We start from the raw sequence: 13,572 nt of genomic DNA, 5'->3' as shown, positions 1-13,572 counted from the left end.
GAAGGTTTGAATCTCGAAAGAGAAGTGAGAAGTCCAATGGACTTTGGAGAATTTAGAGACTTGGTAAAGTATGGATGTATTTCATGGGGTGCATCGTGATGGGCAAAATCATTGCCAAGTGGGTTAGTGAATACTATGAACCCAAATTCTCCTTCCCATGTTAGGTAACTAGATTCAATTTACTTTAATTGGTATGAAATTTAAATTTTTTCTACAATTGGAATCTTTTAGCATCTAGTTACTCCTCATGCCTAGGTTTGCATTTGCATTCTTATATATTTGGTCATGCATACACTAGGTATTTTATATGGTAGGCTTGCTCGGTTTCATTCTTATTCCTTGGAGCAATCCTACATGGTTTAAAATTGTTTAGGAGCACGACACATAGCTTGTCCTTCAATTGTTCATCTAATATGTGCCAAAGTCCAAATTATAGATAATTTCTCCCAATATCTCCTTCGAAAATGACCCTCACATTCATGTGATGTCATTTTTCAGGTGGCGTTTTTTATTCTAAAATCAATGTGCATATTTACTACAAGTATTCCATACTTGTGTGCATAAATTTAGAGGGATGTTACTCTATAAGTTGGATGCTTTGAGACTAACACCTTTTTAAGCTTATCATGCATGTAGTAGTCTCATTGCAAGGGAAATTAGGTCCCCGGAGTTAAGCATCATACTTCAAATATCCACCACCGATTGCAAGTGGTAGAAATCAAAATTGTTTTCTACATGTGGTATTTCTAAACCAATATCATCATGTTGATTACATTTTGATATTTATATGTTTTCTTCATGCATTATATAGATTAAATTCCCTTGTGCAATACTTTGCCAATTATGCATATGCTTTGCCTTCTATAATATGTATGCATATATTTAGGGGGGGCTTAGTCTATATAATATGAGAGTCAAATTTTATGATCTATTTCACTCTACACACAAAGGATCATAAAGTTTGACCCTCCCTTGTGCTACTAATGTCTTCCTTTTTGGTGTTTGATTCCAAAGGGGGAGAATTTAGAGGACCAAAAGCAAGCATTAATTTATAGTAATGGTCCGAGAAAGGGAGGATAGTGGATTATAGATTAGTCTATGTAATGGGGAGAATTTGTAGAAAGCAAGGCTTAAATCTATAATACCACATGGGGACATTTGCAAGGGCAAGATGAGTTTTTATGTAGACTTACAAGTATTATCTTTTAGCATCATATAATCTTACCCCTTGCATTGCATCCTAGCAAGTAGGTAGTTTTTAAATTTCAAAATTTTATTATTTGCTTGCTTTGGTCGTGTTGTCATCAATCACCAAAAAGGGGGAGATTGTAAGAAAAATGGATCCTTGGCCCATTTACTTTAGATTTTGATGTTTGATGACCAACACAACCAAATTGGACTAATGAATTTGCAAGTGATTGCTTTGTAGTTCAATAGGATGCAAGACGTGACTTGGACGAAGACAATGTGATGATCCGATGATCAACACCATAAGCAAGACCTTAGAAGCACAAGAGAAGACCCAAGATATCAAGCAAAGTCCAAGCACGAAGATAGGAACCAAGCCGGACGCAAGATCGTGAAGAAACGAGCTCACAGAGGTGACCGGATGCTGGACCAGACGCTGGACCGGACACTAGACAACTCACAGAGGTAACCAGACGCTGAGCAGCAAAGTGATCGAACGCTAGGTGCCAGAGTCTGATCAACATCAATAAGGTTCCAGACAGCCATTTTTATGACCGGATGTGTCCGGTCAGTACTGACCGGACGCTGGTCAGAGTCCGGTCAGTAGTAGAAAAGCGAGATTTTATCTCCAACGGCTACTTTCTCAGTGGGGCTTATAAATAGACCCCAACCGTCCATTTGAGGTGAGTGGAGCTAAGGAAACGTACCAAGGGTGTTGATACACCATTTTAGTGATCTCCACTTACATAGTGCTTAGTGTTTTATTAGGTGATTAGCGTAGGTGCTTTTGCGAAGTGCTTAGATTGATTAGACCACCGCTTATGCTCTTGCTCTAGGTTTAGGCCTAGTATTTAGTGAGGTTTGCATACCTCTTATCACTCAGTGCTTGTGAGCATCATTGTTATACATCGGAGGGGCTTGTAGTCTTGCGAGATCACACCAACCGAGTTTGTGGTGTGGCCGCCATCGTATACCGGAGGGAACAAGGTCCACGGCATTTCGGCCAAAAGCTTGATAGTGAAGACGGTGGGGAGCATCCAGGAGAGGCTTGCCGGAAGGTACGTCGGAGACCCACTTGCGTGTGGGGAAGGTCTAAGGCTATCCACGGAGTTATCTGACCGGGGAGCAAAGTTCTCATATTGTTCAAGCAAAGTTTTGTATTCTTCTTGTGAACTATCTATCTTTTCTTTTAATTTTTCGAGCTTCTTTTGTTGACTAGTGCAAACTTTAGCATAATTAAGACTTTTATTGCACAATTTCATCATAAGAAGTCATTTCATTATCACTATCACTCTCACTAGAGGATGAGCTTTCGTTACCTCATGCCATAAGGCACATACGAGAAGAGCTTGATGATGAGTGCTTGCGCCCTCGCCTCTTGTGATGGTGTTCTTCTTTACTTGAAGAATCATCCCATGACCTTATTGATGTGAGGGCTTGGTTCTTGCATGTCTTCTTCTTTGTCTTTGGTGTGGGCTTGTTTGGACAAACTTCCATAAAGTACCCCAACTCGCCGCATCCATAGCATCCTCTCTTCCTTTGCTCATTTATTTGATTGGTGAAAATGAGATCTTAGATTTGGATGGGTACACCCTTGACATTGAGCCTTTGGATCATCTTCTCCACCTTGTTGATTAGCTTGATTGATTCTTCATCAAGGTCAGAGGTGGAGGAGGAAGATTGATCATCTTCACTTGAATCTTTATCATTATCATCATTGTCCTCATCTTCTTCTTCATCTTCACTTGAGGAGCTTGAGCTTATCTCAACTTGCTTGCTCTTCATCTTCTTTTTCTCGCTACATGCGAGAGCTTTGCCTTTGCTCGATGAAGAGGCTTCGTCTTGACCCATCTTACGTGATATTTCAAATGCCACTATCTTGCCAATGACTATGCTCGGAGTCATGGTGCTCAAGTTCTCCATGTTGTGAAGGATGGTGATGATGCTTGCATATTTCTTTTCTGGTAGCACGGAGATGATCTTCCTCACGATGTCTACATTATCTAGCTTTGTTAATCCTATTGAATGGACCTCATTGATAATTAGATTCAAACGAGAATACATATCACGAACAAGCTCATCATCATTCATTGTAAAGAAATCATAATTTTGTTTAGCTAGATAATATTTTTGCTCACGGATATTATATGTGCAGTCAGAGAGCTCTTGAAGTTTTAACCAGATTTCATGTGCCGTATTTAAAGTGAACACTTAGTTAAACACATCCATACTAAATGATTCAAACAAGCAATTTTTTAGCTCTAGCATTGAAGTGAATTTTATTTTCTTCACTCTTTGTGGGTTTATCGGGATTCTTAAGGGGGTTTATCCCGTCACGAGTGACTCTCAAACTCCCAAATCAACCGCCTCAAGGTAGCAAGCCATTCTAGCTTTATAATAGAGGAAGTTAGTGCCATCAAAGTGCGGAGGCCTATAGGTATCCATCCCAACCATTCTAAATAGCGTCGGCTCAACGGCGGTTAAGCCAAAGGTCTAAAATGAGCCAACCGGCTCTGATACCACTTGTAGGGGACCATGACGCCTAAGAGGGGGGGGGATAAATTAGGCAACTTAAAATTCTAACTCAAAACTATGGCCTCTTTTACTAACCTTAGCAAAACCTATGTAAAAATAAACTATCTAAATGTTTGTCTATGGTTTTGCTAGTGTGTTGCTATCTCTACCGCAAATGGAGTAATACAATCAATGTAAATGTGGAAGCTAAAGAGCAAGGTAGAGATACGCAAACTCTCATCGATAACTCCAGTATTTTTATAGGGGTATCGAGAAGCGTGCAAGCTTCTCCTTAGTCCTCGTTGGAGCCCCTCGCAAGGAATCCCTTGCAAGGGCCAAGCTCCCGGTCGAGTAACTCCGTGGATAGCCTCGGGTCTTCCCCACGCGTAAGTGGGTCTCCGACGTGCCTTCCGGCAAGTCTCTTTCGGATGCTCCCCGCCGTCTTCACTATCAAGCTTCCGGCCGAAACACCGCTGGTCTTGTTCCCTCCGGTACACGGTGGCGGCCACACCACAAACGCGGTTGGTGTGATCTTGCAAGACTACAAGCCCCTCCGATGTACAATAATGGTGCGCGCAAGCATCGAGTGGTAAGAGATATGCAAATCTCATTAAACACTAGGTCTAAACCTAGAGCAAGCGCATAAACGGTGGTCTAATCAACTTAAGCACTTCGCAAAGCACCTACGCTAATCACCTAATAAAACACTAAGCACTATGCAAGTGGAGATCACTAAAATGATGTATCAACACTCTTGGTACGTTTCCTTAGCTCCACACTCCTTCATTTAGCCGGTTGGGGGTTGTATTTATAAGCCCCACTGAGAAAGTAGCCGTTGGGGATGAAATTCCGCTTTTCTGCTACTGACCAGTCGCTGCTGTCGTCCTGACCGAACATGTCCGGTCGTCCCGACTGTTAGAGCCACGATCAACTGATCGGATGCTGCCAGCGTTCGGTCACATGCCATCGGATGCGTCCGGTCGCAATTTCGCCGCTCTGGAACCTTTCTGTACTCGATCGGACGCTGCAGTCCTGCGTCCGATCGATTTGCCGCCAGCGTCCGGTCGCTGCTGCTGACGCCTGCTATTGTCAAGTCTCTTGATCGGAGCGTCCGGTCACTTTCCACCAACGTCCAGTCCAGCGTCCAGTCACCTCTGTGAGCTCGTTTCTTCGCGATCTTGCGTACGGCTTGGTTCCTATCTTCGTGCTTAGACTTTGCTTGATATCTTGGGTCTTCTCTTGTGCTTCTAGGGTCTTGCTTAAGGTCTTGATCATTGGATCATCACGTCGCCTTCGTCCAAGTCATGTCTTGCACCCTATTGAACTGTAAAACAATCACTTGCAACTTTATTAGTCCAATTTAGTTATGGTGGTCATCAAACATCAAAATCTAAAGTAAATGGACCTAGGGTCTATTTCCTTATAGGATGGATCTAGATGGAATGTTATATTTTTGCGCCTACCCCCAGTGTAGAAGTAGTGCATATTTAGGTGGTGTGTACGTGATCTTGATTTCAAGAGCATGACAAACCTCTCATAAGGCATCAACAAAGCTCGACTAAACTCAATGCAAAACCACCAGCATATATGAATGGAAGTTTTTCAAATCAAAATATCATATATATGGCTCTGGTAGGAATTCAAGCTTTGTCATACATGAGCTCATCATGTAAGATTTTTATGTTTTTCAAAAGATAAATTTTCAGAACTTTAGTATCACTAGGAACAAGATAAACAGCAGCTCAGACCTTCTCATATCATATCCGTCAATTACCTAGACTTAGATCAAGCATATGCTACCCACAAGATAAACACAGATTCACCAAAACTCGTGGAATTTATTAGTTTAAATCCCTAAACCTTCATTGATGATTATATTTATACCCTTATATATGTTTAATTAACGGTTTATAATGATTGTTTACTACCGTCAACAATCAGTCTATTCACTTGCTCGTATCTGGCTTATAAGCAATGACTTATCAGCCAACGAACAATATTTTTCTCTCACATCAAATCAGCCAATAGTACTTGCAGCCATGGCTTATAAGCCGAACCAGCCTAAACGAACCGGACAAATGGCCTTAAACGAACTAATAAACAAACTCTCTATTCATGTTTTTGCGAGGAGTACTCCCTCTGGTTGCAAATGCAAGTCATTTCAAAATTCTCAAACTATGACGATGTTTATAGTAAAATATTTTCAGTAAATCCGCCATGAAGTTTGTTTTGATATAGTGTTTATTTAGTATTATTAGGGATGTTAATATATTTACAATAAATTTGGTCAAAATTAGTGAACTTTTAACATAGAACAAGATTAAAACGACCTATATTTTCAAACGGGGAGTAATAGTATCCAGTCCCAGTCTAGGACTGTACATTACACATAACGTGTGCGCGGTTAATGGGTAAAGGTAACATACACGTGGCAACTAATGGGACCCAGAGCTCTTCTATATAAACACTGGTTCCCTGCACAATGTCATTCATCGCAGAGGTACACGAGTTAAGAAGGCAGTAGTGTAGTGGCGTAGGAGCTCAGTTGGTCTCTGAGAAGAACAGAGACCGGGCTTCTCGTCACTCTCTCTCACACACGAGTGTATAGGGCTTCGGCTTGCCTGTTACTGTCGCAATGGCAGGAGGGCTCTTCTCCATGGAGCACCCATGGGCCTCTGCTTTTGGCATTCTAGGTACGCTGCTGCCTGTATGTGCACCACCAATGCTGAATTGCTCGCCGTACGATACAACTCGCACGCACGGCAGCATCATCTCCTTTCTGATGTTGCTCATCAGTGTTGTTTACACCGGCTGAAAATAACCATACAGGTTTACTGACAGAAATTACCGTCTCTTCCTTTGTTAATTTCCTGCAGGCAACATCATCTCCTTCCTGGTGTTCCTCGCACCAGTGTAAGTGCACTGTATATACGATCGATCATCTATCCTAAAAGTTGTTAAGCAAGTAGCTTGCATGATTAGCTTCTGAATCTGAAAAACACGTATGTATTGATGTGTGTGTGCAGGCCGACGTTCCTTCGCGTGTACCGGAAGAAGTCGACGGAGGGGTTCAGCTCGGTGCCGTACGTGGTGGCTCTGTTCAGCTGCACGCTGTGGATCCTGTACGCGCTGGTGAAGACCAACTCCAGCCCGCTGCTGACCATCAACGCCTTCGGCTGCGTGGTGGAGGCCACCTACATCCTCCTCTACCTCATCTACGCGCCGCGGGGCGCCAGGCTGAGGACGCTCGCCTCCTTCTTCCTCCTCGACGTGGCAGCCTTCGCGGTCATCGTCGTCGTCGCCGTCGTGCTCGTCGCGGAGCCGCACCGCGTCAGGGTGCTCGGCAGCATCTGCCTCGCCTTCTCCATGGCCGTCTTTGTCGCGCCCCTGAGCGTCATCGTAAGCTCGCCCCGCTAGCTCGACGCATGATCTGCGTCGTCTTCTCCATCGATCAGCAGCTTGCTTGTGAATTGACGTGCGAATTGGTTGACCGGATGCCGCTGTACTTGCAGTTTGTTGTGATCAGGACCAAGAGTGCCGAGTTCATGCCCTTCACCCTCTCCTTCTTCCTCACCCTCAGCGCCGTCGCCTGGTTCTTGTACGGCCTCTTCACCAAGGACCCCTACGTCACGGTACGTAAATACTCCATAAACTCGTCATATCACCACTTCACCAGGCCTTCAGTTTTTATTGATTGAGTCATGCACGACACTCACGTGGACGTGTTCTCCTTTCTGCAGCTCCCGAACGTGGGCGGCTTCTTCTTCGGTTGCATCCAGATGGTGCTCTACTGCTGCTACCGCAAGCCCAAGTCGGCATCGTCCGTGGTCCTGCCCACGACGACGTCCGCCGCCGCCCTGGCGCAGCTGGAGGCGGAGATGGAGCTGCCCCTCGCCGCCCACCAGGCGGTGGCCGTGCTGCCCACGTGCGCGGCCCCGGTGCTGGCGGAGCTGCAGAAGCTGGAGGAGGCCATGGGGTCGCCGCGCAAGCTAGGCGGCGTCAAGGCCGTCTGACCATGCGTGCGCGTGGCGAGCTCGATCATCGCAGCACGCAGGCATGCACTGCGCGCCTGAACCGCGCCCGATGCATGCATGCCCTGCTTGCTGGATCAGTCGTTGCTTGCTTATTTTGATTATTATTACTCCGCATCATGCATGGCTTGGTAGATTCTGCCACTAGAGAGAGAGAGAGGCATATGTATGTCTTCTAATCGTTCGTTTGTGTGTGTTCTTAACTAATTATAGCTATATATGAGCTTTGTATTGGAGATGAATTAATTAATCTGCTGGTGGTTTGTGGAATAAAACAGAAGCAGGCTTGCGTTCACGAATGTCGCCCTAGCTTGTGCATGAAAGAATGGTACACTAGTGTTCTGTACCAACGCTGAAGTAACGCAGGAGGCCAGAACAGCCCGCCGGCCGTTCATTCGTCCTGGAGACCACCAGGTGAACTGCGCGTCCTCCGTCCGTTCCGTGGCGTGCGATCCCGGTGCTTCCGAGCCTAAGACGTGTCCGCACACGGACAGACCCAGCGGAACCAAGCGGCGCCCCGCCCCGCCCCGCCCCGGGCCGGCCCCATCCTCCGCGGTCCCGTTGCCCACCTGCACCGCACGGCGACGCGGCACACCGGGTGACGAGGCGCGTACGTGCTCGCTGGCTTCTGGATGGGTGTTCGATCCATCGAAACCGGCCGATGGGCCCAGTAGGAATTCCAACTGCACAAGGACACGGCCCATCAGGAATCCAGAAGTCCAAACCGGAAGATAGTTCGGCCCATGTAGCCTAGTCAGCTGGCTTAAAACAGCCTACCACTGTGATCCGTGACCTGTTTGGCACAGCTTATAAATTGTTTATGGCCAAAATAAACTGCTGAACAACACGTTTCTGGCTGCACTTATTTTCACCGCTCTCATTCGAACTAAGAAGTAGAGATTAGATCCGACTAACTCATTTTATCTGTGCTTTTACTTCATTTGTACTGCTTATCCGGGAAATGCTTTCCTTCCGGAGCTCGAGAAACAAAATTAAAACCACATATTCGCGTGCACCATTTCCTCATCGCCCTTTCACTTGCCAGTGGGCCCAGTAAATAAAGGTAGTAAAGAGGGTAAGAGGAGACCACACCAGAAGCTAGTGCTTGACCCTCTTCTCCATGTCTTGCACGCCCGTCCAAGAGAGCCCGGTTCACATGCGCTTGTTCGCTTCCGCCTCATCGCCCCCGTCTCCTTCTCTCTCTCACTGTCTCCAATCTGGCCTCCATTGCGGGTTGTCCCCTCTTCGATTATTCCCAGCTCGCCGAGCCCATGGCCGCAATGGCGAGCAGCAGCCCCATGGCGATGATGGCTCCGGCTGCCGTGTTACTGGCGGCGCTGGTGCTGCTGATGCTCAGTGACGCGGAGGCCAAGTTCCTGCCCAACAACATCACCGTCGTTGGCTCCGTGTACTGCGACGCCTGCTCCAACAATACCTTCTCCAAGCATAGCTTCTTCTTGAAAGGTGAGTGCAGATGCTATCAGTTACACAGTTTCTGCATTGCCATTAGCGCCCTTGATCGTTGCCTCATCCTGCATTGTCTCTCCACATTAGCGCCCTTGATTTGCAGTAGAAGACTGCTTAGCTCTGAAATGTGCTAGAGTTTTACATCAGGTTGTTCATTCCATGCTGTTCTCTGCAGTAGATTTACAAGTTCTTACCATACATTGACACGTTTTGGAGGATCGTCAGCATCTTTTTGATGTCATCTTTTTTTTTGTTCATTTTTACTTTTTTTTAATAAGCAACAAGAAACCGATACGCAAGTGTGCTGAGTTGTTCAGGTGTTACACTGCCCTTTAGTTCTCAGCATTGCCACAAGAAAGTTTTCAAAAACAAAAATATGTACTGAGGAGGTAATAAACATTTTGCATCCATCTGCTCTGTGGCTAATCAGGACAAACTTGGTTTGACAAATATGGGCATATGGCTTGTTCTTTGGTTTGGCTCATTTCTGCCTCCACTCCCATAAGGCCATAACCCGCAGTTGGGCTTTTGGCTCATCCTCTGTACGGGGTGTTCTGTAACCGAGAGGTCCACTTGAAGATTGGCATACGTGTCTCACATAACAAATTGTCAATTCCCAAATGACTTCAGTTACCTGGAGGAGCTCATTTGCCATTGCGATGTAGTACCAGAGATCGAATTCACAGTTTTGTTTTGTTTTTCAGTGACAAGCACCGTCGTTCTTCATTGCTTATTTACTTCATCTATTCTGAACAGCATGTGTTCCCCAAAATCATTATGCACTGGAATCTATAGGTAATACTACCTCGAACGCCTCACCTCAGGTTCTGGAAGCCCAGCCGGTGCCATGGCTTCATCTTTACATTGAACTAATAAGCACATGTATAATCAGTAATCAAATTATTCACTGTTAGATTCTATATAGATACATATAAACTCTAATAAATCTCTGTTTTTTCGAAGGAAAACAGTAGAATCAGTGGTGAATTTTACATTTTGTGGCCATCGAGTGTTCAAAATGACACCTTTTCGGTTTCTGTGCTCAGAGGGAGTGCCGATATTCTACTGTTAACCATCCCTGACATGTGACACCTGACTCAAAACATGATTGGGCTAACGGAACGGTGATAAATGGTGCGTGCAGGAGCCAGGGTGCTGATCAAGTGCAGCTTCAAGGTGAACTCGACGTCGTCCGAAGAGCTGTCCCTGGAAGCGGAGCGCACCACCGACCAGCACGGCGTGTACAAGCTGGACGTGCCCCCCGTGGACGGCTTCGAGTGCCGCGAGGGCCACGAGGTCCGGTCGGCGTGCCGCGCCACGCTCGTCCGGAGCTCCTCCGCCGCCTGCAACGTCCCGGGCCTCGGGGGCTCCACGCAGCACATCGCGCTCCGCTCCCGCGCCACCAGCGCCTGCTTCCTCAACCTCAACGCGCTCAACTTCCGCCCCGCCAAACGGGACGGCGCGCTCTGCCACGGCCACGGGGACGACGGGGGCAACGCGTTCGGCTCCTCGCTTTTCTTCTGGCCGTTCTTGCCGCTCTTCTGGCCGCCGTTCCGGGTCCCGGGCGGCGCCGCCGGCGGGACGGTGTCGTTCCCGTGGCCGTTCCCGGTGCCCGACTGGCTGGTGCCGTTCCTGCGGCCACCGTTCTTGCCATTCCCGCTCTACGAGCCGGCGTCCCCACCGCCGCCGTTCTACCGCTTCCCACCTTCCCAAGAAGCGGCTTCTCGGCCTTGAAAGCCATGAGCGAAGAAGCTCGTCAAAGATATGATATTTAGCTTTCTTGCCAAAATTATTTTTAGATTCTGTGCATTAGTGATGAGAAACTGATCAGAGGTCGTGTGACATTTTGTCCCATGTTAGGTTGACCTCCGTGCCATGCTCATGCGTGTAGCATTGTAACTGATGCTAGTATTGGTGCTGCCGTGTCCAGTTCATTGTGCTCATGAACTGATGAACATGTGGTCTGATATTCGGTACCCCTCCGTTTCAAATTATGAGTCATTTTGAATTTTTTTTTATCCATTTTACTACGTATCTAGACATATTATTATATTTAAATGTATAGCTAAATGGATATAAAAAAGTCAAAGCGACTTATAATTTGGAACGGACGAATTACTAGTTGCAATGGATAGGTTGTCTCCAATAAGAGACCCAAACCCCAAATTGATCTCCAACATAATACCTATAGCCTCCAACAGTGGAAGACATTTTTTGGATGTAAGGAGACGTATAACCCAAATCTGAGTATTCTCTCTTCTGGAGATTCATTTGAAGAAAAGGTTCTATTTTAGGTCTTGTCGTTGGAGAAGACAAAAAAAATGGGTATTGAACCTTTTACCTATAGCGTCACGCAAATATGAAATGAGTCTTGTATTTTGGGTAACTGTTGTTGGAGACAGTCTGATACTTGTTAGATCGTCTTTTGAAGGTTCAGCCAAAAAAAAAAGGCATATATGGGTTACCTTACCGTGCAATAAGAATATTAAATTTCCAATGAATCGATCCACGTATATTCTATCTCAATAGTACTAATTGCAAGCCAATTTTGAGGCCTCCTTGTTAATTTCATGAGTCGTTATAGAATTCTAGAAGTTATCTCGAAAAAGGCAAATTAAAACATGTCATTGTTTGTAGTAAATAGCCATTATTAAATCTAATTTACTTTTAAATTTCCTATTTTTGCCATAATGAAAAGTAACCTAAACTAACTCCCTAAACGTTCTTATAAATTACTCGCATTTACCATGAAAAACCATTATAAGTTTAAACTTACAGAAAAAACATCAATATTTAGACATCAAATTAGTATCACTAGATACGTGATGAAATATATGTTATTTGGTGCCGTATAGATGATGTTACTCTCCTAAAAAGTTAGTTATTAAACTTAAGATGGTTTGACTTTCGGTGATTCTATGATTTTGATTTGTTTCTCAAACACGCAAGAGAACTGCATGTCATTGAATTATTAAGATAGAAAAACAAATTCCATGGCAAGGATTAGTTTTTTAGCACTTGACAAATAGAACAACCATATCCATCTTCCTAACCTAGAATCTCCCCGAGGGCCTTACAACTGGTCACAACCCACAACACTACCTTTTCGCTAATCTCATGTAGCACCACTCGGACATCAAGGACGCAACCATCGAAAACGCAGTGGTTCCGATAATTCCAAATCGTCCAAGCTGTTAGGATTAGATGATAATTAACGTCTCTGCGCTTTTGTCTTCAGGGTGCACCGCGTTGTCCTGCACACCAATGTTAGGAATTGATTTATTTTGGGATGAGTGTAGTATATGCATATGATCACTTGTGTTTGCACCGTGTTTTTTTTAAGAAATAGTCAACAACAGAAAATAACATGTAAGTCGATATTGAAGATTAACTTATTGTATTTTGACGAAACAATGTACATTTCCGTGCCAAAAGCAGGCGTTACCCAATGCGCATGTGACACGGAGTAGGTACAGGTGTCCGTTGTAATGCTGAACATGAAGTTCATCAGGATTGTTACGTACCTCTGTCTTTTCTCCCGGACTCGAACATGGTACCTACGGCACGAATATGATGCTGCAGCCACAGACTCAGTGCAGTACGTCTTTCCTATCGGAATGAGAGTACAAGACCGCCAAACAGACTGTGAAGGGGCTTCAAGCATCATGCTTGCATCTTGGTTCCAGGTGTCGACCGCTGGCTGTAGAGTGTGTTGTCACGACTCACGAAGCCCGTGGACTGAAAAACCATAAAACAAATCTGCAAGTAGCTGACGTTTTGGGAGCGTTGTTGCATTGGTGAAGATCAGAGAAGGCAGACGTTGCTAATTAAGCTAAACAACCCTTGTGGTTGGGGCGTTCGACACCTCCAAACTCATTGCAATCATGCACACAGCGTCCGAGAGGGTCAACCTGCCGCTAAATCTAGTCTAGTGCATTATTGCGCTGACGCCATGAACTGCCCCCTCTCGAGAGTCGGCCATGCTTGATGTCATGACTCATGCGTGGATAGAGCCTGTTTGGCACGGCTTCGGCTCCTCTGAAAATGGCTCCGGCTCTGGCTTCTCTGAAGGAGCAGCTCTTTTGGAGGAGCTGAAACCATTCTGAAAAATATTTGGCAAAACAGCTCCTCCTGTTTTTTTAGAATGGATAAAAGATGGTAAATGTCTATAATACCCCTACCTATTGTTTTACTATGGTGCAGATCTAGTTAAATTCAACATAGAAAAATTAGTTTTACTATTTTTTGATATTTATGTGATTTATTACGTATTTTACAAGTATCAGGTGATTTGGTCAACTTCAGGAGAAAGTTAACAGTTGCTTTTTCATTGGGAACCCTGGTCTATTTCTAAATTATTGGAGCAATTCTT

At 45.2% G+C, this 13,572-nt stretch overlaps 2 protein-coding genes across 2 annotated transcripts; both read left to right on the top strand.

The window, feature by feature from the left end:
- Positions 1-6,206: 6,206 nt before the first annotated feature.
- LOC136546575 (bidirectional sugar transporter SWEET11-like) lies at positions 6,207-8,028 on the top strand. The gene is made up of 5 exons (XM_066538547.1): positions 6,207-6,395; positions 6,579-6,615; positions 6,729-7,101; positions 7,215-7,334; positions 7,443-8,028. Exons 1-5 carry the CDS (start codon positions 6,338-6,340, stop codon positions 7,713-7,715), a joined length of 861 nt encoding a protein of 286 aa, XP_066394644.1. The 5' UTR covers positions 6,207-6,337; the 3' UTR covers positions 7,716-8,028.
- An 861-nt stretch (positions 8,029-8,889) lies between these two features.
- Positions 8,890-11,190, top strand: LOC136546576 (protein DOWNSTREAM OF FLC-like). The gene is made up of 2 exons (XM_066538548.1): positions 8,890-9,197; positions 10,345-11,190. Exons 1-2 carry the CDS (start codon positions 9,005-9,007, stop codon positions 10,932-10,934), a joined length of 783 nt encoding a protein of 260 aa, XP_066394645.1. The 5' UTR covers positions 8,890-9,004; the 3' UTR covers positions 10,935-11,190.
- The last annotated feature ends 2,382 nt before the right edge of the window (positions 11,191-13,572 follow it).

Source organism: Miscanthus floridulus, chromosome 3, assembly GCF_019320115.1.
Source record: "Miscanthus floridulus cultivar M001 chromosome 3, ASM1932011v1, whole genome shotgun sequence".
NCBI classification, from domain to species: Eukaryota; Viridiplantae; Streptophyta; class Magnoliopsida; order Poales; family Poaceae; genus Miscanthus; species Miscanthus floridulus.
Note: the sequence above shows the minus strand (reverse complement) of the source record. Positions and strands in the feature narration are given on the sequence as shown.